This window comes from Oryza sativa, chromosome 1 (assembly GCF_034140825.1).
Source record: "Oryza sativa Japonica Group chromosome 1, ASM3414082v1".
NCBI classification, from domain to species: domain Eukaryota; kingdom Viridiplantae; phylum Streptophyta; class Magnoliopsida; order Poales; family Poaceae; genus Oryza; species Oryza sativa.
The window spans coordinates 42,559,780-42,585,071 of NC_089035.1; the positions used below are offsets into that span (position 1 = coordinate 42,559,780).

Below are 25,292 nucleotides of genomic sequence, written 5' to 3' on the forward strand. Positions count from 1 at the left end.
TATGACTTTTGACTTTTACACCAACTAATTAAGCATACATGAAGCCTCTCACCAACTAAGCATAATAAAGAAATAAGTAAATTTCACAAAACTACACATATTTTAGCTAAATTATCAAAAAATACAAATTTAATTTCGTGTATCATAAAATTACGTATTTAGTATTAAATTTATCATGGAATTATATATATTTAAATTAGTGTATTATAAAACTACATACTCTATCTTTAATATAAAACTATCACAAAACTACATGTGTAGCATCAATTTAGTCATAAAACTATAACTTTTGTAGCTTTAATATAATAGTAGTGCTATGAATTTAAACGCTATAATATGTGGTTTTGTGATAACTTCAATACTAAATGTATAGTTTGTGATAGTTGGCTTTAAATTTGTGGTTTTGTGATATACCACTTGAAATCTATAATTTTACGATTATTTGGTTAAAGTATCAGTAGTTTTGTGAAATTTACTGTAAAGAAATAATAACTTTCGGCATCAGCATCAACTAAGAATAAACACATCTATATTTATAGACATTGCTATTTAACCATGACAAGTGAAGTCATGCACCCATGACTCCAGACTATCACCACACCAATGTTTTTTATTAAGATGAATGGTAAAACATGGGTTTAAAAGTTAGTGGTGTCATCTATTTAGAAACGGAGGTAGTAGATTTTTTTTTGCTCCTGTGTTTTTTATATACACTGAAAAATTGATATTCCCATAATGGAATACAATGAAATTATTTTCTCTTTTTTTATATATACCATCATCCTTTTTAGGCCAACTTGTTAGGTGTCTTTAACCTTGCCATTTTATTAGAAGTAAATAGCAATATAACTGAAGTAACTATTAGTAAAAAAATGTCAATGTTAAATTTCTCAGATAATAATATGGCTGTAAAGCCATAATTTTCAGTCATGCTCATGAGTGACCATGTTACCACTTAAAATAATTAGCATGTGTTGTCTTGTCCTGAAAAGCTGACTTTAACCTCCAAAGAAAAAAAAAGAAAGCTGACTTTAAGCGTTTTAGTGTCCACTTGCCAATAATAGCTAGCTTGTTAAGTACTCATGCGCGTAATTAGGGTGAAGGGTTGTCCAATTAAACTTCCCTTTGCTTGAGATGCAAAAAATCGTCCATGAAAAGAAAAACCATGATCAATGTTTTTTGTTGATCTGGAAGAGTTTTAGCTGTTGGGTACACTGATCTTAGTCAGCTGTTTGTCTCATATGATGTTATTAGCTTCCTTTATGAGTAAAGCGAAGTCGAGTCTGTAAACTCTGCTGCTTTCTAAAAAAAGGTGATCTACCTGTTCTCTTTTTTTTAAAAAAAAAAATCGATGAACAATATGAATTAATGAATGCAACTTACATATATCATAGGTAGTGGAGTACATATATATCCTCCTCTTCTGATTGATAATTAAATGGTACGGTCGTCTCCTTTACAAACCTATGCAAAAGGATTTCTGGCCAGGTCGCAATCGACTTTTGGGACGCTCGATACTCGATCCTTTCCGGGGCCTGCAGGATACGGTCAGATTAACAGCACGGTCAGTTATATTTTGTTTTTTTCCATTTAAGCGCAGTTCATCAGGCGAATTGGAACATAGTACACCAAGTGGGGTAACTGAAAGTGTGAATTCCTTTTGATCAGCTCGTGCTATAGGCTCTGTTGTAGTGTTGTCTAATACTCCCTCTGTATGACGCCGTTGACTTTTTCTCTAACGTTTGACCGTTCGTCTTATTCAAAAAATATTTTATTATGACTTGATTCGCCATTAAATATTCGTTAAGCATGACATAAATATTTTCATATTTACACAAAAATTTTGAATAAAACGAATGGTCAAACATTGATCGAAAAGTCAATGGCGTCCTACATTAAAATACGGAGGGAGTACTTATAAATTTACAGTGCAAACTTTAAAATCTACTGTGCGCACGTGCAATATAAGATTCATAGTGTAAATTGCATGTTAAAAAAATTGACAGTTATTTAGTGACAAATATGGCACTGTAAATATGGAGTACATCCGTTCCAAAATAGCATTTCCACGCAGATTTATTTTGAAATATGCACATAAATGATTTTATTTAATTTGAAATACATGTACCCCCTGTTTCACAATATAAGTCGTTTGATTTTTTTTCTTAGCCCAGAACTTGAAATATATATATTATATTTCTCCCTTTTTAAATATATGACATAATTATAACTTTTAGACATGGCAATGTTTCCACCATTTGTCTTTACTAAAAAAGGTATGTAAGTATTTTTCTTGTTTTGTTGTAACTTGCTATACCTTTCTCATGTCTTCACTATATTATTTTTTATTTTTAATTAGTAAGACGAATGATCAAACATCACACGCTTAAAAGTTAATGATGCTCATATTTAAAAACAGAGCGAGTATATTCTTAAAGCCGTACAAGGCATATGTATCTCATCACTCATCAAAAGATGCTCCCCCAACCAATTAAGGCAAAAGTAGTACCAATGAATTAGTACTCCTCCATCCTAAAATATAAGCATTTTTAACTATGAATCTGGATAAATGTATGTCTAGATTTATAGCTAAAAGTTATTATATTTTGGGACGAAGTTAGTATGAGATATAAACAGTGGATTACACTAGCTATACTATGCTGCATCAATTACATATGCACCAACGATCGATTAATTAATAATTAACCACCCGCCGGCAATGGTGCTGAGAGATTAGCTTTATATGTAGGAGTAGAGAGTTTAGCTGCGGGGCAGTACAGCTTTGCCCTTGTCTTGCCCTAGCTAGCTTCATCTTTCAATTAATAATAATAATAATTAATATTGGTTGGTGACACACATGCATAAGTGAATAGTGATCACTGATGTTCACGTATGCGGATGAATTTAAGAGATTGAAATGACCAATAGAGTCGAAAAAAGAAAATCAAATAGTGATCTAGTAATATGGACCTCATGAGTCATGTCATTAGTGCATGCATGCGTATGCAAAGTTGCAAAGTCCATTTGTACGTTCTAATTAACTAACCCGGCCATGCAGCATGCATCCTTTGATCGATCTTGTTTAGATACGGCTATTATTGTCTTATTGTTATTGAGTAGCTAGGTATATATACAAACCAAAGCTTTTTGCGTCATTTCAAGCTTAATTACCAACGACTTTCCAGAGATAGCTGTTGCCACGACGGATATATTTTAGTCCATAATTAATGAAAGAATAAATAAAAGGGATTTAATTTGCTAGATTTTAATACGCCTGAAAAATTATAGTTTTCAGTCACCTAATTAAAACACGTTGCTAAGCTCATAATTGAAAGTCTATGCAATGTGCCATTTTTGTACAATATAACTGTACTTTAAAGTTATATTGTCACATTAATGTATAGGATTTTATGTTTTTTTATCTGATTTTCAATACTTTTACATGTTATTGTTTATTTTTTAATTTAAAATTAATTTCATGTTTAGGTTACTGTAATTTACTGTTTAATTTTTGTCTAAGAAAAAACTTACTTTGTTTTGAATAATTAATAGTGGAGATAATGAGAATCATTGGATTCCCATTGAGGGGGTGAGAAAAGTGACATCTAGATTCTAGACATTACCTAAATAAAATTAACTATAGCTGATTTTCATATACATTTTTTATATTAGGACCGGAGCACCGGTTTATGTTGAAAAGTGATTTTTCTGAAAAGAAATATATGGAGAACAATATTTAATTTCCTTTTTCCCGTAAATACAATATAATAATATTTTATATATCAATCGAGATAAAATGTACTCGCTCCGTTTTAGGTTATAAGATGCTGTGACTTTGGTCAAAGTCAAACTTCTTCAAGTTTGACTCAGTTTATAGACAAATATAATAATATCTGCATTACCGAATTAGTTTATTAAATTAATAAATAAATATATTCTTATAATATTTTTTTTGGGTAAAAAATGTTACTATTTTTTCTATAAACTTGGTCAAACTTGAAGCAATTTGAACTTGATCAAAGTTAAAATATTTCGTGCGAGGACACGACTAATTAACTCAGGATGTGCAGGTCGTAACGCCAACTCACTGTTTTGACCAATTTAATCTTCATACGAGCTAGCAATGTGATATATATAAACACATACATATATGTTGCAATAATGCTAATTTAACTTGCTAGCTACTACGTATAGGTACGTATAAGTACGTACTTTTCTATATATCTGTATCGACGGCGGCTTGAAGATATGCTAACAATTAATAATTAGTTCACGGGATAAACTGGTAATTAAAGATATACTAGTACAACTAACCAACTTTACACACCAACAACGTATGTATATGGTAGCTAGCTAAGGTTCGTACCAGACGGCGCGTATATATTTGTACGTATGAGTATTTATGGGTATTATATACTGTGTATTCGTCGGTACGTACGTGTGCATGTAAATGATTCACATGCATGTACTCTTATTACGTATGTGAATCTAGACGTTGTACGTGATTACGTATGTACATGTAGTATATTTATGGTCAAGGTTAGGTATACGTACGTAGCAGGTCCAGCTAGCTATATCAACTCACCACCGACATATATTATTATGACGTTCACTGTACACACTAATTTGTGCCTCGGAAAGAGTAAGCTAACTTTTTCCGTTCTTAAATACAAGAAGTTACATAATTCAAATTTTATATGCAATATAAGTATTTAATTTATGGGACATTTCTCGATTGGTTGTACACCCGTCTATGGTATTTGTAAAGTAAAGGGATCATTATACGCAGGTATACGTCAGATTATATGGTAAAGAACCTAAAGAAGATGAAAGATAAAGGATTTTTATACTGGTTTCAATTCAGACCCCCGATATGAGTAATAGCTCTAATTCAGTTTATGAGTATACCAATCGAATAAACCATTTTGATTACAAAGGAGAGTAAGTTAGCTAATCTAATGAGGATCTACCGAGAACTATCTGATGACTTAATTTGGAGTTGACGGCTAGCGATTGTCTTCCTCCTAGATGTCTATCTCAATGTGCTTGTGGCTATGATTTATGATTCGGCGTCCTCTCCTCCTAGGGGAGTATTGTATTTATATAGATAGACAACTTATTCTTTAATTAGAATTTGAATACAGGCAAATAAGACCTAGGACACAGGCAAATAAGACCTTGCCTTCATAGGATCGAGCTCCGACGCAAGCAAAATTGGCAATCGTCACAATGTGATTTAGATAGAGGAAAACCGTTGGGAGAAATTATATCGATGCCATGATAGCTAGTTGTGTATTGCCGATAGGCTAGACTATATATATGGGACTGGTACGGTATCTTGAAAGAGCTAGGAAAGAGATGCTAGAGAGTTGGGTCTCTTTGATTTGGCCAGTGATTTGTTGGTACATGAGGCAAAACCCCTGGCACCAGCCTATTTATGGTTATCAGGTTTTGGCTAGCTACAACTTAATTAAAAATGTTTATGTTTATGTTTAGAAAGAAGGGAGTAACTTTGTTTGATATTATAAATCGTTTTGAATTTGATTTTTATGTTTTTTTAAGTTTCATCAAGCTTAAAAAAATACAATAACATTTTCATACAAAATAAACATATTATCGAAATATGCTTAATGCTATATTTACTAAAACTAATTTGATGTTATAGGTGTTGTGAGATCTTTCTATAAACTTCATTAAGAAACATTTGAAAAAAAGGATCAAAACGGTTCTAATATGAATGAATGAATGAATAGAGGGGTACGGCATGTGCTCTGCATATACCGTTACTACGCCTCGTACGATTCTGACCGGGTAGCTAGGGTAGGGTGATTAATTATTGGTGCAAATTAACCATTGGCTATGCAGGCATGGCTAGCTGCTGTAACTAATTCTCCATCGATCATTCGATCTGCCAGATCGGTGTCCTCCTGAATTAATCTCAAATCTGGATGTAAAAAAGATAATTAATCAATTCCCCTTTCATGTTGTCGACTGCATGTGAGCGAATGAAGTTCAGCAGCTAGCTAATGCAGTTCTTCTGACTTGCAAGTCACAGGAAAGCAAATGCCTACAGTTGAGAAAAGCACAAAGCTGATATCTACATTACACAATGCTACAGTTTAATGGACGGATGATTTCTGCATTACAGCATTAGTACGTCTTAATTGCAACTGTCGGTCAACTGCTCCATTGATCGATCTCTCGTGCTGTTCCTGCATGTGCATGCATGTATGAGTACGTACGTACAGCTAGACTGGTAGTTTAATTTGATTGTATAAACTGACGATTTTAGTTAATTACTATCTAAGCGTCTATTTAGTTTGCTGTCATTTTCAATCCTATCAAAATTTAGTAATGCTGAATTTTGAAATGACAATAAACTAAACACACACTTCAACTATGTACCTTATCACAATTTGGCAAATTTAAAAGTTCTCTCTCTCAAAACTCCACTTAACTTTGGTAAAAGCATCAAACCAAACAAAATAATACTATCAAAAGTATTGTTGATTTGATAACAAAATGAACAAGCTGCTTTAAATTTATTCCTCAGGTTCTTAGTACACTGTACACCTGGATCTCTCGATCGATCCCATATACCAGTACACTATAGATTGCTCTCGCCTTAATTAATTAATTTCTAGATCTCAAGAGGGCAACAGACCCCCTGGCAAGGACAGATCGAAAAACATCGCTCGCCTAACCATTCAATTCTCACTGAAAAAGCTTAATATATTAGGAGTAGTAAGCTAGCGTGTGAGGAAGATTCATAACCATATATCATCTTAATTAGCCTTTGTGATTTAGCTTAATCACATGGCTAAGGCACAACCACCCATCCACTTAACTCTTCATTACTACGCTAGCTACACGAGGAGAGTAGCTAGCTAGTACAGGCCCCGGCAAGCATAAATAGCAGCGTCCCCTGCTTCCTTTCTTCATCGTCCTCAGCTCATCATCTGCATGCAGTTCACTGCACACCACACAGCTTAGCTTGCTCAGCTTCACTGATCTTCTTAGCTGCAGCTACTTCACTTTGCATAGTTTGATCGAACTAAATAACTCACCAAGTTAGCTGTAATGGCCAAGCTGATCCTCGCCACCTTCGCCGTCGTGTTCATGGCGCTCGCCGCCACCTCCCTCGCCGGCGACCCGGACATGCTCCAGGACGTCTGCGTCGCCGACTACAAGTCCCTCAAAGGCCGTAAGTGTTGGACCATTATTGTTCATCGATTCATAAAATATGAATTGACCTATTTTTTTTTAACGACCCGTACAAGACAGTGCGAAGATTCATATTAACGTATATATGTATGTCGTGCAGCGCTGCGGCTGAACGGGTTCCCGTGCAAGAGGATAGAGAACGTGACGGCGAACGACTTCTTCTTCGATGGGCTGATGAAGGCCGGGAACACGGGGAACGCGGTGGGGTCGGTGGTGACGGCGGCGAGCGTGGAGAGCCTGCCGGGGCTGAACACGATGGGGGTGTCCATGGCGCGTATCGACTACGCGCCATGGGGGCTGAACCCACCGCACACGCATCCCCGTGCCACCGAGATCATCTTCGTCGTCGAGGGCTCCCTCGACGTCGGCTTCGTCACCACCGCCAACAAGCTCTTCACCCGCACCGTCTGCAAGGGGGAGGTGTTCGTCTTCCCGCGGGGGCTCGTCCACTTCCAGAAGAACAACGGCAACACGCCGGCGTTCGCCATCGCCGCCTTGAACAGCCAGCTCCCCGGGACGCAGTCCATCGCCGCCGCGCTCTTCGGCGCCGCGCCGCCGCTGCCGTCGGACACGCTGGCCAGGGCGTTCCAGGTCGACGGCGGCATGGTCGAGTTCATCAAGTCCAAGTTCGTCCCGCCCAAATACTAGAATTGCATTGCATGCATGCATACTGCAGGAAGAACAAGATGGCAGCTGAGCTAGCTAGCCCTATCGCGATAATAATAATTAAGAGGACGTACGTACGTACCGTTAAAAAGTTTGTGATTTGATTGGTAGGATTTGTGTCAGTGTGTGTTTGTGTTTGTGAGTCGTTTGATTTGTAATTTTTATTTTTGTTTTTGAGTCGTCGTCGATCGATCGGGTCGTGTCTCGTACTACGTGTGTGTGGTACGTGGCCGGACCTGATCATTACTGTATTATTACTTCATGGTTTAGTACTACCACTGTTACTTCATTAATTTCTGTTCAATTTTCGCCATGCATGAGCTATACGTACCCTACCTACTATACGTACGTATACTGTGTCGTCAATGGTATGCGCGTACGTATGCATCTTTCTGTTCCAACAACAGTTTTGCGCCCCTTCACCCATTATTTGAACAGCTAGCTAAGATCGATTAATCCAAAAAAAAAGAAGTGAAACAATATATTAACATATATAATCCATATATTCTTGTCTCTTCATCTCTCTCCTTTAAATTTCATCGTTGTCCCTGCCGCTAGCTTCCTTCACCTTGTTGGCACCGGCGAGGCTTGACAAGTATATATGTCCACCATCGCGCGATCTGTACTCCCAACGTCGTGCGACTAGCTTCTTCGTCGGCACCGGTTATCTATCACTACCACGGAAGGGATTATCAGATATAATGTAGTCGTCGATCGGAGAAACAATTTGAATTTGGTGAACCATTACCATCAATCAATGTGCTTTTGTCACTAGGGAATCGTCGCATGATCGATAAGGTATTTGAACCGCCATGTATACGTAGACGATATTCTTAATTAAGTATAAGTATTCTTTCAGTTTTTCGTAATGAGAACTATATATAAATGAAAAATGGCTTGGGAAAAGTAGAATCATCTCGATCTGATACTCCAAAGTTCTTAATAATTAACTAGTGGACTACTTCTATAGATGATAGTTACCCAGGAATGAAAAAATTGAAAATAAAAAATTATGCTATTTGGAGACTTGGAAATTAAGTTCTCGATCACCTGGATATATCTATCGTTATTACTTAAATTATTTTCTGGGTTAGAATAATTATTCTTCATTTTTTTTAAGTTCTCATGGTAGAAACAACAGGAGAAATGTCTTAGGGGTCTTCCGGCTAGCTTCACAAGGTGGTGGGTTAGTTGAGCTGGATTTGAAGCCTCACCCCTTCTATTTATTTGATATTAGATTATTCTCTAATATTCACTTTTTAATGACAGAACAACAGAAGACAAATGTACATGTATCTATGTTGAATAACAGAACAAAGTGACTAAAAAAACAGGATACACAAAACCTACAACACTAATATGGCTCTCTAATATAAGTCCACAATGTGTATACTAGAATATCCTTTTTTCTTATGCCAACATACTCTACAGGAATAACTTCTGCTAGCTTGATATCTAGAAGTCCAAGTGATTTGCTTTTTGTTTAATGTTGCGAATTACCTTGTCGATTTGATTAAACAAGCTAGCTAGCGTACGTATATACGTACATTACAGTACACACTATAGCTAGCTAGTACGTAGTCAATTAGCTAGCTGCCTGCGTACGTACTTGGCGTCAACCTCAGCAGTCTTGCGTTTACGCCAGCATCTGATTATCTGAACAGGAACACGTGCACAGTATACCGTGCAAGCTACAAGGCAAAATGCATCCATCTTGTACTATTACCTGGAGTCTGGGCATTACTCTCTCTCGCTCTCCATCTCTCTAATCCCCAATTACTCTCTCTTTCATGTGCATGCGTGCTAGTTTGCATAAAACAAAACGTGCATGCCTCCATTAACAATTAACATGAGGAGTTAATTACACTACTCTCACTCTCCCCCACACACAGTCACATCGACACATGAGATAATAGACTATATTCATCAAATTTCACTCGATTTGTACATTTTTATTGGTTGCATGGCCACAATTTTATCCATATATCCATTCCACTGTCACGACTCTATTAAGCTACTCGATCCACATATCTATAAATACCACCTCCCCTAACCCTAGCTTTTCATCAAGCCATAACTTTTTAGTCAAAAAAAAAGTGATCATTGATCTAAACTACTTGCAGGTGACGCACACGTACGTACTCACACAGCTAAGAGCTACAGATAGTACTCCAGTTCACTTAGCTACATCAATCAAGGAAAATTAAGCTTAGCAACAACCAGCTAGCTTCCATGGCGGCAAAGCTCCCCACTGTCGTCCTCCTCGCCTCCTTCGCCGCCGTCATCCTCTCCCTCGCCGCGCCGTTGCTCGCCGGCGACCCCGACATGCTCCAGGACATCTGCGTCGCCGACTACAAGTCGCTTCAAGGCCGTGAGTGACCAATGGTTTTAAGTGCAGCTATGGTTTTTCATGCTTTAACTTTGATCGTCCATCTTATTATTTTTTTAAAAAATAATAAAATAAAGTACTATTCATATTTTATCATCTTATGAGAACAAAAATATTAATTATAAAATAAATAAATAAAATGAACGATCAAAGTTAATCACGAAAACTTATGGTTACACTTAAAATGAGACGGAGAGAGTAGCTTTCATTCTGATCGATTTGAGATCTTATAGTGATCGACTGATCGATCGTGATCTTGTGTGTGCAGCGCTGAGGGTGAACGGGTTCCCGTGCAAGCCGGAGGCGAACGTGACGGCGGAGGACTTCTTCTTCCCGGGGCTGGGAAAGCCGGCCGACGTGTACTCCGGCAACCCGATGGGGTCGGCGGTGACGGCGGCGACGGTGGAGAGGATCCCGGGGCTGAACACGCTGGGCGTGTCCATGGCGCGCGTCGACTACGCGCCGTGGGGCGGCGCCAACCCGCCGCACTCCCACCCGCGCGCCACCGAGATCCTCTTCGTCGCCGACGGCCTCCTCGAGGTCGGCTTCGTCGTCGCCACGGCGGCGCCGGCGAGCAGCAGGCTCATCACCCGCGTCGTCCCCAAGGGCGGCGTCTTCGTCTTCCCCCGCGGCCTCCTCCACTACGAGCGGAGCGTCGGCGAGAAGCCCGCCGTGGCGATCTCAGCGTTCGACAGCCAGCTCCCCGGAACGCAGGCCGCCGCCGACGCGCTGTTCGGCTCGTCGTCGCCGGCGGTGCCCACCGACGTGCTGGCCCGCGCGTTCCAGGTCGACGGCGGCGTGGTCGAGAACATCAAGTCCAAGTTCCAGCACAAGTAGGGCGCCCGGAGTGTGCCGGCGTCGTGAACACGATCAAGCTAGCTAGTGGTACATGTACGTCCGTACGGTGCCTTACTAGCTACTCCCTCTGTTTCACGATGTAGAAATGCTAGAATGACTTACATCGTGAAACAGATAAAGTAGTAATAAGAAAATGCATACGTAATTGTGTGCCCTAATTTCTTATTTGGTGTACGGTTGTAATGGTGTATATACACACTCCAAATTATTTATTCAAACATGAATATAATACGTGTGCCGATTATATATACTACCTCTGTTTTCAAATACTTTTCACAGGATACTATTCATTTCTAACTTTGACCGCTCGTCCATTTTACTAAGAAAATCTATAGAAATTTAAAACCATTCCATATTAACAAAGTATGATGCATCATAAAATATTAGTCATGATCCAACCAATAAAATCGTCGATGGTCAAACTTAAATTTTTACTTAGTCAATCAATAGTGTCAAGTCATTTGAAACCGACTGTCAAAAAAAAAAGTCATTTGAAACCGAATATATGTTGTGGATGCGTCACGGCCCACATATTTGTATACAGCCCACGGTTTATGGGCCGCCGAAGCAGTGCTCCCCCCACTCACCCCAAAGCCCACGGATTCCTCCCCCACACCTAAAAATATCGAAGCCCACTCCCCCGAGTCCGGATCGCACAACACACCATCACCTCCCTCTATGACAGTGGGCCCCACCTAAACCTCGGCCCCACTGTCATAGGAAGAGATCCGATCTATCAGCGTGTAGACGGTTACGCTTACTCCCCCATCATAGCCTCTCGTCTCCTCCTCCTCCTCCTCGCCGAATCCTCCGCTTCCGAGGTGAAATCCATCCGAATTTGGCCTCCGGAATCGCCGCCGCGTGATCCTCGCCTGCGACGAGGGGTGGCTAGGTCGGGGGCTCGACATGCGCGGGCGGCGGCGGTGAACGTGAACGTGCCCGGGTGAGGTGAGTTGGCCTCAACGGCATGGGCGGCGACGAGGAGGAGGTTGCCGGTGACGTGCGCCGCAAGTTGGGGGGCTACCTCCGCGCCGTCGTCTCCGTTTCATCCGATGTGGGCGTGGAGGCGCTCGCGCCGCTTTCCCCGTGCTCGCTCTTCGCCTGCGGGGGCGTCTCCCTCGCGCCGATCCCCGACGGCGGTGGCGCGACGCCGCGGTCCAAGGGGAGGGCGTGCGGCGGAGGGGGCGTCGTGCGGCAGCTGAGGGCGCTGGTGTCGAGCCGGTGCGTGGAGGTGGAGGGGAGGGTGCTGAGGGCGGTGGCGAGGAGGGGGAGGGAGGGAGGAGGAGGGGATGGGGAGGTGGAGGCGAGGGCGGTGGTGCTGTTCGACGTGTACCTCCCCGTCTCCGTCTGGTCGGGGTGGCAGTTCCCGCGGTCCCGCGCGGCCGCGGCCGCCGCGGTCTTCAAACACGTCAGGTGCGTGCATTGCCCTCTGCTCTTCGAATTTGGGTGGTCGCTACTGCACATGGCTGCTCTTCTCCGGGGAGGTTTAGAGGTTGGGGGCATTTCGTCGATTGAGTGGCGAATTGTTCATGCGCGCCCCCCTGCGATTCGAATTGTGACCTGCATGTGTGAAAATTGTAGTCATTTGTCTCATTTTGTGCCTCACAGTAAATCTGAATTTGGCATCCCCTGATGCGTCATGTCTCTGATAACTGATAAGGCTACAGTTTGCATTCAGTTTCCCATGATCCTATCAGAAGATTTTATTGAAACTGTTGGAAGGTCTTAAATATGTGCCAATTCCAACCTAGGCATTTTCCCATCTGAAATGCTTGTTCATTTTAAATTCAGTGCGTATCACCATGCGTGCTCCTATCAATATTGGCTGAAAACTGCAACAGTAAGTGCATTTCTCATGGTAACTAGTAAGATGCAAATCTAGGACTATGTGATGCACCAAGTGGATCCTGGTTCATGTCTCACTTGTTTCTGTAATTTTCTCATCATTATTACTTACCTCGTAGGCTAAGATTTTTTTTTTTTCAGTTGCAATTGGGATGCCAGGAATGCTTTGCTTGCTTTTAACTGGACCTCTCCTGACAATCCACACTGTGATGACCAGTATATTTGGACCTGCACCGATTGCCACGTCCTTGGTTGTGAGGTACATCAGATACCATCTGTATTGAATAATGATAAGTCGTTTGACCTGCATGAAATCTTCAAAACTCTACCTAGTGTTATGGTGGAGAAGAGGATGCAGATAACAAGAATAACACCAGATGAGGCAGCATCGGGAGTGGGTATTTGGTCTGTCCCTGATGATGTCTTGTATAAGGTGCTGGTTCGACTGAAACCCAGAGATTTGATTAGAGTTGCAGCTGCTTGTCATCATCTAAGGAATCTTTCTGCTTCTATCATGCCTTGCATGAAACTTAAGCTTTTTCCTCATCAAGAGGCAGCTGTTGAATGGATGCTAAGGAGGGAGCAGAACTTGCAGGTCCTAGAACATCCTCTATACAAGGGTTTGTGCACCATGGATGGTTTCCCTTATTACATAAATGTTACCTCTGGTGAAATATCCACTGGTAGTGCTCCAACTGTACATGATTTTTGTGGAGGTATGTTTTGTGATGAACCTGGGTTAGGGAAGACAGTGACTGCACTGTCTCTTATTCTGAAGACACATGGGACTCTGGCAGTCCCTCCACCAGGGATGAATGTTATGTGGTGCATGCATAAACCAGATAAAAAATATGGATACTACGAGCTTAGTGCTAGCAACTCTTCTAATGGAAACATCTTTTTGTCGGGATCAAAAAAGTTGCGAAAGGACGTGATTAGAGAAGATACATGTTCAAGTGAGTCACTGAATAATGGTGGTTCAGTTGTTAGTACAAGGTCATCAAGAAAGAGAGGCAGGTTAGTAAACCCTGATTTGAATATGATCGCTGCACATCCGAGTGGGAAGTCGCCAATGTCAGCACCAACTGGTGCTCATTCAACTCCAGCTACTCATGTGCTAAAGATTACCAAAAACTTGAAACATGTTAGGAAAAACCTCATGGAGGCATATAGCGATGGTTCAGTTGGCAATAAAAGGAAGAGAGATGCCACCTCTGAGTTAAGTGAAACCTGGGTTCAATGCGATGCTTGCAGAAAGTGGCGGAGATTATTGGACGGAACTGCACTTGATTCCAGTACAGCATGGTTTTGCAGCATGAACCCTGATTCTGCACGTCAGAAGTGCAGCATCCCAGAGGAATCTTGGGATTTAAAGCGAAAGATAACTTATTTGCCCGGATTTCACAAGAAAGGTACACCACCAGGAAACGAGCAAAATGCATCTTTTTTTACAAACATATTGAAAGAGCATGCTGCTTTGATCGATTCAGAAACCATGAAGGCTTTGTTGTGGTTGGCGAAACTTTCTCCCAAGAAACATATCGAGATGGAAGCAGTTGGTTTGACACGGCCAGTTCTAGATGCACGTGCTAACATAGGAAAGGGTGCCCGCCCGTATTACAAGATTTTTCAAGCATTTGGCCTTGTGAGGAAGGTTGAGAAAGGCATAACTCGATGGTATTATCCATCTATGCTTGATGATTTGGCATTTGATTCGGCTGCACTTGGAATTGCCCTTGAAAAGCCGCTGGATTTGGTGAGGCTTTATTTGTCTAGGGCAACCTTGATAGTGGTACCTGCTAACTTAATTGATCACTGGACAACACAGATACAGCGGCATGTTTCCTCGGACACACTTAATGTTTATGTATGGGGAGATCACAAGAAACCATCTGCTCACAACCTTGCATGGGACTATGACATTGTCATAACCACATTTAGTAGATTAAGTGCAGAATGGGGTCCAAAGAAGAGAAGTGTTTTAAAGCAGATCCATTGGTTTAGGGTAATATTAGATGAAGGACACACATTAGGTTCCAGTCTCGCCCTCACAAACAAATTGCAGATGGCTGTTTCATTGGTTGCTTCTAATAGATGGATTCTAACTGGTACCCCTACGCCAAACACACCAACTAGTCAAGTTGCTCACCTTCATCCCATGCTTAAGTTTCTTCATGAGGAAGTTTACGGTCAAAACTACCAGTCATGGGACACTGGAATTCATAGGCCTTTTGAGGCACAAATGGAAGACGGACGCAGTCGTCTCCTGCAGCTACTTCAGAGGACTATGATTAGTGCAAGGAAACAAGACCTGAAAAACATTCCTCCTTGCATAAAAAAGATAACTTTCCTGGACTTCAGTGAGGGGCATGCGAAAAGTTACAATGAACTGGCTGTTACTATCCGCAGAAATATATTGATGGCTGATTGGAATGACCCTTCTCACGTGGAATCACTTCTGAACCCCAAGCAATGGAAATTCCGTACTACAACTATTAAGAATGTGCGCTTGTCTTGTTGTGTTGCGGGGCATATCAAAGTAGCAGAGGCTGGTCAAGATATACAGGAAACAATGGATGCATTAATGCAGCTGGGCCTTGATCCTTCTTCGGGGGAGTATCAGTCCATAAGATATGCTCTTTTAAATGGTGCCAGCTGTTTCAGGTATGAAAGGTTTAAACAAAAATATATATGTAATATCCATCACTTTGATGATTTTCCTTAATAAAATTTCCTTATTGCTATATTCAGGTGCAGAGATTGGTGCCGCTTGCCTGTTGTCACGCCCTGTCGGCATCTGTTGTGCCTTGATTGTGTAGCTCTTGATAGTGAGAAATGCACGTTACCTGGCTGTGGCAACCATTATGAGATGCAGACTCCTGAAACTCGTGCACGGCCAGAAAATCCAAACCCAAAATGGCCAGTGCCCAAAGACCTAATTGAGTTGCAGCCTTCATATAAGCAGGTCAGTACTTGTGTGCTATGTTATGCTACTTCATCATTCTTTTGTTGCAGTTGAAAAGATTGTCTCTAAATACAAATTTCCCATCTTATGTAGGATGACTGGGATCCAGACTGGCAGTCGACAACAAGCAGCAAAGTTGCTTATTTGGTTAATAAGTTGAGAAGTTTGAAGGCAGAAAACATAAAACATGGGTACTCTAGGAACATGGCCAATGGTGCTTGCCTTTCTAGTCAATCTTCTTGTCAAGACCATAATAATGTGGAGGGCAGGTTACCACACACAATGCCTGACAAAGTAATAATATTCTCTCAGTTTCTGGAGCATATCCATGTGATTGAGCAGCAGGTAAATTTGAAGTGGTCATACTGCGTTTACTTAAGAATGTGAACTAGTTGGTCGCTGATCTCCTCTCTGTTCAGCTGACGATTGGGGGCATAACATATGCTGGAATGTACAGTCCCATGCCATTAGGCAGTAAGGTACGTTTTACAATTTATTCATCCTGTTCCACACTGCCCTCTGTTCCCTCTTTAAAATGAACTGCCTATTTTTGGGGAAACTATGCTAATGTGGATTTTGCCACAATTATAACGCAGAGAAGTTCACTGACGAAGTTCAAAGATGATCCAGCATGCATGGCCTTAGTCATGGATGGAACTGCAGCACTGGGCCTTGATTTGAGTTTTGTCTCTTATGTTTTTCTGATGGAACCAATATGGGATAGGAGGTAATCTTACTCTCTAATTGCTCTTCGATTGCCGAAATAACTTGTGACATCATCTCGCTATCAATGTGTGCCATTGACTCATTCACGAATGTGTTCTATTTCCCCCTTTTCATTTGATCAGTATGGAGGAGCAAGTTATTAGTCGTGCACATCGTATGGGTGCTACTCGTCCCATATTTGTTGAGACTTTGGCCATGCGTGGTACCATCGAAGAGCAAATGTTAAAACTTTTACAGGTACGTTTTGGATCACACCGTTTCGTAACATTCCACTGTGAAGTCTTACCTATTTGCTTTCTCCACCACAGGATTCCAATGCTTGCAGACAAATGGTGAATAAAGGAACAAGCAGCACTGATAATGAAGGTGCTCGGCCTCACCGGAGCCTGCATGATTTTGCGGAAAGCAGTTATCTGGCGCAACTCAGCTTTGTGAAAGGATCTGACGCGGCGGAAAAATTATAGTTGCTAACACTAACAAAAATTTCTTTCTTGATTACCTCTGTTTCCTTCAATATTGAGGCCCTTCAATTCTTTTGATATAGAAATGAGTCCTTTTGTTTCCTGCCTTTTTTTGTTTTATTTTTATGGGGAGCTTATCGTGGCCGATCCGGGCTGTAATGTAGCTCGGGCTCGTTTGGAGTTGCCTGCTGCCTTGTGGGATGACGCCACGTCGCCCGGTCCATTGCCGGTCAGAACTGAAGGGCAGGCAAGGCTATTCCAAGGCTCTGATTATAAAAACAGCCGGTGAGAATTTAGAAAAGTCAAGTTTCTTAGCTTGTTTCTGGTTTAATGTTTGATTGTGAATAGGGTGGGTGAAAATTTGAACCGTTTGAGGGAGCTAGTGAGAATTTAAAAAAAGACGAGCTTCATATCTTCTTGCTTCCATTTATTTTCTAAGGCTTAAGGGAGTGGTAATTGGTCAAGATGGTCAAGGCCCATGAATCATTGCACGATCGTACCTAGTGCTCATATTTTTAAGATAAAACTATATAAAATTTCAGCTCACCACCCCTAGGCTAAGACATTTCTTTTGCATCTTCCAACCTGCCTCCAGCAACAAAAGCACCAGGCTGGCTGGCTGGGTGGTGAGATCCTCTGCATCCACGCAGACCGCAGTAGATGCCCAATGTTCTGATTTCAGGTAGGTCCAGATATTGGACTGGCACTGGCACGACATTGTGGGAAAATTAGTTAAAATGCATAATCTAAAATCGATGCGCTTGCGTATGCATTTACATTTGACAAATTAGCTTTCTTCCACTAAGCATTTACATTACTTCTTAAGCACTCTACTTTGCACACAAGGGGGGGAAAAGGAGGGGGAGCGAGGGAGAAACCGTAAAACTGAGATGCCGCCTTTCTTTCTCTCTTTCTTTTTCTCTTTCTTACATAGCGAGAATCTCCTCTTTTATGGGGGCCAGGTTAGCAACCGAACAGAGAGCGCCTTCACATCGTAAAGGATCTCAGCTCTCCTTTTGTCCAAATGTCAAATCTAATGTCACCGAGATGCAATCTCATTATCGATACTGGAGGCTGATTTTTCAACCATCCGAACATTGTAATGCTGGTATACCCTTGTCCTGTTCTCCTGCCACCATTGTTCTGCCTGGGTCTCGCTGAATCTCTTCCGGCTGGATTCATACAAACCAAGAGTGAAAAGCTGAACCAAACAAAACTTTGATTCTTGCACAGGATTAACAGGATATACCTGAACCGAACCCGCTTGAGATCTCTCGCACCTCCAGGCAAGGCGGTTAGAGTGATGTAAACGCCTGGTTCGTCTTGCTCCACCCATTCAGCCTCATGGCATGATTCTGCTTCAGGCAGTCTACTACCATTTTTGCCAACTTCTGGATGACCTGCCTTGATTCTAACAGAACTTGGTCCATTAGAAGCAAGCAGCCCATTAGGACCATTTGAAATTTGTTCTCCTACACTGCTTGGGCTACCCAAACTTTCTGTAGCCATGGATGATAGCTCACTTGGCATAGGAAATCCAGATAGGGGCGGCAGTTTGCTATTCTTGGTTACTCCTCCAGGCAATCTCTCTGCCATTCCCTTCAACTATTATAAAAGCGAGTGGAAACTATATTACACAAAATATCACATGAATGGCATAAATAGATGTCAATAGAGACTTGGGTTATGGAACATGGTGGCGTTTGATGTATTTTAAATTGTTGAGACCATTAGATCTGCCATTGTACCAAACTGCTAAACTAGGTAACTTACTGTTTGATATGGGGTTGGTTCTTACTTATTCATGCATAACAAGGGGAACAAAACGGCAAGCTCACAAAAATGCAATCTTACTTGTGCCGTGAGTGATTTGATTACTTCTTTTGCAGCCTTGCACTTGGCAGTTTCCTCCCCAGCAATTACAATTGCTTCCTTCAATTGTTTCGTAGTTCTCTCCAGCTCAACTTCCAGAAGATGAGACTTCCTAGTAAGATTCTCCACCTGCAAGTGGAGAGGTTTACTATATCAGCAATCAGATCCTCACTGTTCAATAGGGACTTGGGTAAAACCAGATAGAACTCAAAAGGTTGATATTTGGTCAAATGATAATGCACTTAATGACTAGCTTGTACGTTTTTACTGTTAGAACACAAGGAAGTGCAGACATCCGTTTTACAGATTTCAAAGTGGTAATAGGAATAGAATGCACATATTTTGTAATGCTATCGCGTCAAAAATTTTGTAATGCTATCTGTTAGTTTTACAAGCCAACAGCTTTACGTGATTACTAAGCTAATATCATCTGCTGACTCGTTGTGCTGGAAATCCAGAAAATTAACAACTACAATCCTAAAAAGCAAACGGTAGAAATCATCAAATTGCTACAAAAAAACAGTGGATAAAACAGAAAAATGCAACAGAATGTATACCTGGGACCTCAAATTCAAGACCTCGTGGCTTAGACTATCATTTGTAGGCTTGGCATCATTGGCAATAACTCTAGGAGAAGTTAGACCACCCAAAGTAGGCGTTGGGGTTGTCGATCTAGGAGGGCTTGTTCTTCTTGAGACAGGTGATGTTGCCCTAGAAACAATTCTTGATCCAGGAACAGATGCTGAAAAAAACTTCTTTGAGGATCCAAATACAGGATTGAAGGATCTTGAAATATTGAGCCCGCTCCAGTGTGAACTGCCATTTGGAACAGGGGAAACACGAGTGCTGTTGAATTCAAACTTTTTGTTTTTCTTCGAATATCTACTGTCCATGTTCTTAAAAGATTCCATAGAAGACAATCTCGACAGTTGGGTATTTGACCGTGTTTCCAGCTCCTCCTCATTAGTTTCACTGAATCCCTGTACAACAGTGCCTCGCTTAGTTGAGGAGTTTGTGTCTGTTTCAAGCCCCTTAGTGAGTTTGCTGTAGCAACTATCACAGACGCGGTAAGGCTTGTTCGGGTTTGGCGCCAATGAAGCCTTCAAAGATTTTTTACTGCTGCATGAATGACAAAATACTAGAGCACAATTGTAGCAATTATGACGTTTTCTCCTCAAGTTAAACGGCTGACGGCATCCAGAGCACATTGACTGATCACTTCCAGATACCCATTTATGAATGCATATTGCTGCAGTGAAGTTAATTCCACACACAACACTTCTGACTTGCTTATCTTTCAATGCTTCAACCAATGTAGGAGTATTCTTATCATCAGTACCACCATGACCTAACCGACCATTTGCACCTTTACCCCACGTGTACACCTCAGTCCTGGATGTCAATACAGCCACATGATAAGCACCACAAGAAATTTCTTCTACAAAGTTTTTGTGCAGCTTCCCTTCAACACGTACAGGAAGCAAACCATCTGCTTGTGGATTTCCAAGCTGACCATAGACAGCACTACCCATTGTATATACATGCCCTGAGGTTGTAAGAGCCACTGTCAAGCAATGCCCACAAGCAACTTGACAAAAATTGGGCTCCACCAAAGCAGCCACACATGTTGGGACAAATCTTGAGTCCTTGTCACCATGTCCTAAACGGCCTTTATCTCCATCACCCCAAGTAAATATCTTGCCAGATGAACAATTGCTAGAACTTGAATTCCCAACCATGACTTCTACAACAGCAGCAGTGTGCCAAACACCACAAGCTGCCCGAACCGTTCGTAGACCTTTTAGGGATTCTACTTCCCTGGGGACTGAAAGACTTGCACGATCTCCATGCCCTAGAACACCAAAAGATCCATCTCCAAATGTGAACAGCTGGCCAGCAGAAGTTACTAGGGCCGTATGCCAAGGGCCACAAGAAATTGATGATACATGTATACCCTCTAATGGCCCATCAACCCTTTTTGGTACCCAGTGACTGACATCATTTCCATGACCCAAAAGCCCAAATTTAAAGGTGCCATCCCCCCATGTATACAGATCTCCAGATAGTGTAACAGCACAGGTATGGTATTCACCGCATGCTACCAGCTCTATGTTCATGTGAGCAAGAGAATCAATGAGTTTTGGTTGTGCCACATCACAATCTACACCATGCCCAAGCCGGCCACCTGATTCCTCACCCCAAGAGTAGATCTCCCCTTGTTTAGTGACCAATGCAGCATGCCTTCCTCCACAAGATATATTCTGCACATCAAGTCGCACAGCGAACTCTAATGGTTTTGGTACAAGATAATCCATCTTTGCACTAGAAGAGCTTCCAACCCTTGAACTACCACCACCGAGAATTCCTTCCCCAGTTCCTTCTCCCCATATGAAAACGTCACCTAAAGCATCCCCATCATCATGACCTGAACCATGACTTGACGAACTGATAGCACTTGAATAACTGACCCGAAAAGCATCCATTGGGATGCCTCTTGGGTGACCATTTGTGTTATCTGAGTGTCCAGACGACATAGAGTGGACTGATCCGGCATTAGAATCTGATGGGAAGAAGCCCTTGGGAGGAACTGCATATAACACAACGTCAGAAAAGGCCTTATCCAATGCATTCTTTGGTGGACTCCCAAATGGACTCCGGAGTCGGTAATGATCACTGCCATCCTGATGTAAAATAACTGTCAGAAATCACTTTATGAATTGGTGTTAAAAATAGTGTCGTATCAAATGGAATAGCATATGATTCAACATGATGAGAAGGAAGGTCATAAAAATAATTAAAACTTGTATACTCCCTTATGTTTAACTATTGCTCATGTCAATGAAATGAAAACACACATAACAATACTTGACCACGCGTGAGATATTATTTAGCTTAAACTATAATACTACAGGTAGAGCACTCAGGACCACAGACAGATGTTGGCATGACTTTGAACAAGAGATGAGACATGAGCAAAGTGGAAAGATGATGGAATACAAGAGTAGATCATTCATATTCAAGAGATGATGGATAGCAAATACCTTATGGACACTGTCATTGCTACTGAAGGGAGAACTCAATGGAGAACTCCGACGTGTATAAGTCCTTGGACTAGTTGCACCAGAGGATATGATATCACTTCTCGATTCTGTTCTCCATTTTCTTTGATGGCTATGTGAAATCAATGTTTTCAGCCCAGCAAACCACACTTCTGCCTCATCTTTATCTTTACAAATCTGAAATTATTAAGGAAAACATATTTCCATGTAAAGAAGAGACTCCATACAAGTCAAAAGCAAAAGAAAGTAATGCAGGTTACATCAAAGTTTGAAAGAGATCGACAAAGATAAACATGAAATGTGAACCATGAAGAACTTACGATGTCCAATGATCTATCATGTGAAATCAGAGAAAACGACTGACATTCCTTCTCAGGTCGTGGATACCTCTGAAAAATTGCCTAGATTTATCCCAAAAAATGATTTCTAGTCAGTAAGTTGTGTGCCAACATCAGATTAGAAATACCTGTAACCAAACTCATCAGAACATTCATTAAAAATGGGAGGCGATCATACGGTCAAACCATCACATGACAGTTTGGAGTGATGCTAATAGCTTCCTCAGTAGATTGGTCAGATTAGACAATGAACCAATTTATTCAAATACAGATTTAAGGCTACCAGTGATTTGAACCAATTGCATAGACCGGAATCGCTATTCCACTTAATGATACTAGGTTAGTAGGTTTAGTGCCAATATATTATAGACACGTCTTTCAAAAAAAATATACATATTATAGAAACTTAAACAAGTAAGAACTTGCAGAGACACTAGTAAAGTTTGCCGTAGTTTAGTTTACCACAGAGAAAACAAAAGAATGATGCAAGAGGCTGAAGGAAACATAAACAGCAAGAATATAAATATCAAACTTCTCTTGTAATTATGTTTGTTAATCAGAATAGTTTGTCATAATGGGCAAGCATAGTTAAACAGGATCACCTTGTAGCAGGAGCAGATCCACAGTATAATTACTGGTGTCGGATGACACCTATGACTTTTGCTAATTACACTACCAAATATTCTTAGGAACTAATAAATCACTCTTATACTTAGGCATTTTCACCATGATATGTGAAAAGAGTGACCTCAATGACATTTTTTTAGATCCACCCCTGCCTTGTAAAATTCTGGATAGTTTTTAGGAGTGTTAACTTACAGTCCGTTGCCCAGGAACTATCCTGGACACTTGGCTCAACCTTAGATGTTTCTCCTCTTTCCCTGAGAACCATATCAGTACAGATTCGTCCTGAAGGAATACAAAAAGACACCTTAAAAGTGAGAAAATCACATAGAAGTTCAGAAAAAAAAAACTTAACGGGTGGGAAAGTAAAAACTCACATTGGATAACCTAAATGGACAGAACTTTGGTTTTCCCCTACGTCCATACTTCAATAAGTAAGCTCCTTTCTTAAGGGCGGTGATAGCCTGCAGAAAGTCGAATTAATCAAAAGAGGCTAGTGATCATCAGGAGAATGCAACCTTCAGATGCCATGACACAAGGGAAAGTAATATAGGCATAGAACACCAGTCACTAAATGTTTCGAAGGCTGAGTATCTTTCATAACAAATCAAACAATAAAGAAATGTGATCTTCCGCTAACTATAGGCATTCGGTCATTAATTATAAAAATAATGAACTGAATAGAGTAATTTCTATGCCGTGTCGCGGTATTGGTTCAATCTTGAACAGAAACCGTCCTGCTTTCACCCCCACTTCCCATTTTATCTTGTTGAACAGGTTTTACCTCAACTAGAATACAAAGTAGCAGAAAAGAACACAAAATAAACGGCATTTCAGCTGAACAATCCACTCATCTCAGCGACAAAAGAGCAGACAGAGGATTATACGGGCAAAATAAGCATCTCCTATCCATTTGACTGACAACCTCCTTCGAAATCTACAGGAGTTCAATCCACAGCAGCATTAAGACTTTATATGCACTCAGTCTCTCGACAATTTTAACAAGTCATAAAAATCCTATTATAGCCCCATCAGAATTTCCGAAATTCAGGTCCACTTTACCAACTACATCAGAATGGACAATCATTTAGCAAATGCCCAACAGCCCTGAGGACAAGCCAAGCATCTGTAACTGAAAAACAACACGAACTCCTGACGCTCCAAGACTAATTCGAAACTGAACTCCCTTCAGGCTCCCAACTCCAGAAAATGTACAAAGGACTAACTCCAATTAGACCTCAAATGCATACTACTAAAACTCCAGAATCCAGATAGACGATATCAGGTTAATCATTTCTCCGGCTCCCGGAATCTCACGAGAGCAAGAGCAAGCCGTCGCTCCCAATTCAATTCAACTAGAAATCCCAGCTCAATTCAAATACTAGAAAACCAACTGGAACACGGTCAAATAGCTTCTATCTAGCTCCGCGAATTCGGGCACCATTTCACCCCCAAGGCCCAATCGGCACGAACTGACGAATCCAGCAACCAATTCGGCACAGCACATGAGCACAGAGACCCAAGCAGAAGCATGTGGTGTGGAGTACTACTCTCTCTCTCTCTTCCTCAGAGTTGCACCCCACGAGAAACCAAAAAAAAAAACAAACTAAAAGAAAAACAAGTACGGGAAAACCGATTCACTGAGATGTCGTGCAAATGGGGGAGTGGCGGCGAGGCGGCAGCAGCACCGCACCTGCTCGATGTCGCGCTCCACGGGGGGGGCCGCCCGACCGCCGGCGAGATCCGACGACGCGTCCGACATGGGCGCGCGCGGCGCGCATCAACAACCCCGCGGCCACCGCCGCCGCCGCCACACCATCACAGCCCTTCTCCTCTACACAGCAGCGGCGCGCCTCTTCTATCCTGATGGCCGCTGCAATCACCACCACGGGCAGCGGCGCGAGCGCCAATGGGGGCCTCGCCGACGGCGAGTATCTCCGTCCGTGAGGAGGTGGCTCGCCGCAACCGGAGGTTTCCGCGGTGGCGGCTGCCGCGGGGGGGATCGGATCGGAGCTCGAGGCGGAGGAGGAGGGGTTTGGGAGTGGAGGAGGGAGAGAGAGAGAGATCGCGACGCGGAGGAGGGAGACGGAGAGGGAGAGAGTGGGGGAGGGTGATGCTTTTTTTTTCTTCTAAATTTGCGTGTATTTAAAAATGAAATGGGAATTTAAAAATAATTTTATCCATTTAAGCGTCGGCTTTTTGGCTGGATCGTTGGGGGGCGGTGAGTGGTGATGATTCGGTTCGCGTCGGATCCGTCTCGTCTTT

At 41.8% G+C, this 25,292-nt stretch overlaps 4 protein-coding genes across 4 annotated transcripts; 3 read left to right on the forward strand and 1 right to left on the reverse strand.

The window, feature by feature from the left end:
• Positions 1 to 6,940: 6,940 nt before the first annotated feature.
• Positions 6,941 to 8,183, forward strand: LOC4325743 (germin-like protein 1-3). Its single transcript, NM_001401486.1, has 2 exons — positions 6,941 to 7,204; positions 7,325 to 8,183. Exons 1-2 carry the CDS (start codon positions 7,081 to 7,083, stop codon positions 7,870 to 7,872), a joined length of 672 nt encoding a protein of 223 aa, NP_001388415.1. The 5' UTR covers positions 6,941 to 7,080; the 3' UTR covers positions 7,873 to 8,183.
• Positions 8,184 to 9,786: 1,603 nt separating this feature from the next.
• On the forward strand, positions 9,787 to 11,386 carry LOC4325744 (germin-like protein 1-4). Its single transcript, NM_001401487.1, has 2 exons — positions 9,787 to 10,261; positions 10,548 to 11,386. The coding sequence occupies exons 1-2, from the start codon at positions 10,123 to 10,125 to the stop codon at positions 11,114 to 11,116; spliced, it is 708 nt and encodes a 235-aa protein (NP_001388416.1). The 5' UTR covers positions 9,787 to 10,122; the 3' UTR covers positions 11,117 to 11,386.
• A 551-nt stretch (positions 11,387 to 11,937) lies between these two features.
• Positions 11,938 to 17,448, forward strand: LOC4325745 (F-box protein At3g54460). The gene is made up of 8 exons (XM_015755769.3): positions 11,938 to 12,550; positions 13,124 to 15,646; positions 15,734 to 15,947; positions 16,041 to 16,292; positions 16,367 to 16,426; positions 16,544 to 16,674; positions 16,796 to 16,910; positions 16,982 to 17,448. Exons 1-8 carry the CDS (start codon positions 12,105 to 12,107, stop codon positions 17,135 to 17,137), a joined length of 3,897 nt encoding a protein of 1,298 aa, XP_015611255.1. The 5' UTR covers positions 11,938 to 12,104; the 3' UTR covers positions 17,138 to 17,448.
• A 403-nt stretch (positions 17,449 to 17,851) lies between these two features.
• Positions 17,852 to 25,070, reverse strand: LOC4325746 (PH, RCC1 and FYVE domains-containing protein 1). The gene is made up of 9 exons (XM_015755778.3): positions 24,721 to 25,070; positions 23,405 to 23,491; positions 23,223 to 23,312; positions 22,386 to 22,466; positions 22,048 to 22,242; positions 19,564 to 21,687; positions 18,989 to 19,135; positions 18,384 to 18,739; positions 17,852 to 18,306 (listed from the first exon to the last, which is right to left on the reverse strand). The coding sequence occupies exons 1-9, from the start codon at positions 24,787 to 24,789 to the stop codon at positions 18,174 to 18,176; spliced, it is 3,282 nt and encodes a 1,093-aa protein (XP_015611264.1). The 5' UTR covers positions 24,790 to 25,070; the 3' UTR covers positions 17,852 to 18,173.
• Positions 25,071 to 25,292: the final 222 nt, after the last annotated feature.

Bases quoted from the DNA above. Each gene is read 5' to 3' on its own strand.
- LOC4325743 (NM_001401486.1), top strand. From the start codon at position 7,081: ATGGCCAAGCTGATCCTCGCCACCTTCGCCGTCGTGTTCATGGCGCTC. The intron at 7,205-7,324 runs GTAAGTGTTGGA...TATGTCGTGCAG, and splicing joins CTACAAGTCCCTCAAAGGCC to CGCTGCGGCTGAACGGGTTC.
- LOC4325744 (NM_001401487.1), top strand. From the start codon at position 10,123: ATGGCGGCAAAGCTCCCCACTGTCGTCCTCCTCGCCTCCTTCGCCGCC. The intron at 10,262-10,547 runs GTGAGTGACCAA...TTGTGTGTGCAG, and splicing joins CTACAAGTCGCTTCAAGGCC to CGCTGAGGGTGAACGGGTTC.
- LOC4325745 (XM_015755769.3), top strand. From the start codon at position 12,105: ATGGGCGGCGACGAGGAGGAGGTTGCCGGTGACGTGCGCCGCAAGTTG. The intron at 16,293-16,366 runs GTAAATTTGAAG...CTCTCTGTTCAG, and splicing joins TCCATGTGATTGAGCAGCAG to CTGACGATTGGGGGCATAAC. The intron at 16,911-16,981 runs GTACGTTTTGGA...TCTCCACCACAG, and splicing joins AAATGTTAAAACTTTTACAG to GATTCCAATGCTTGCAGACA.
- LOC4325746 (XM_015755778.3), bottom strand. From the start codon at position 24,789: ATGTCGGACGCGTCGTCGGATCTCGCCGGCGGTCGGGCGGCCCCCCCC. The intron at 21,688-22,047 runs GTATTTGCTATC...ATTTTACATCAG, and splicing joins GCAATGACAGTGTCCATAAG to GATGGCAGTGATCATTACCG. The intron at 18,740-18,988 runs GTAAGATTGCAT...CTTTTATAATAG, and splicing joins TCAAATCACTCACGGCACAA to TTGAAGGGAATGGCAGAGAG.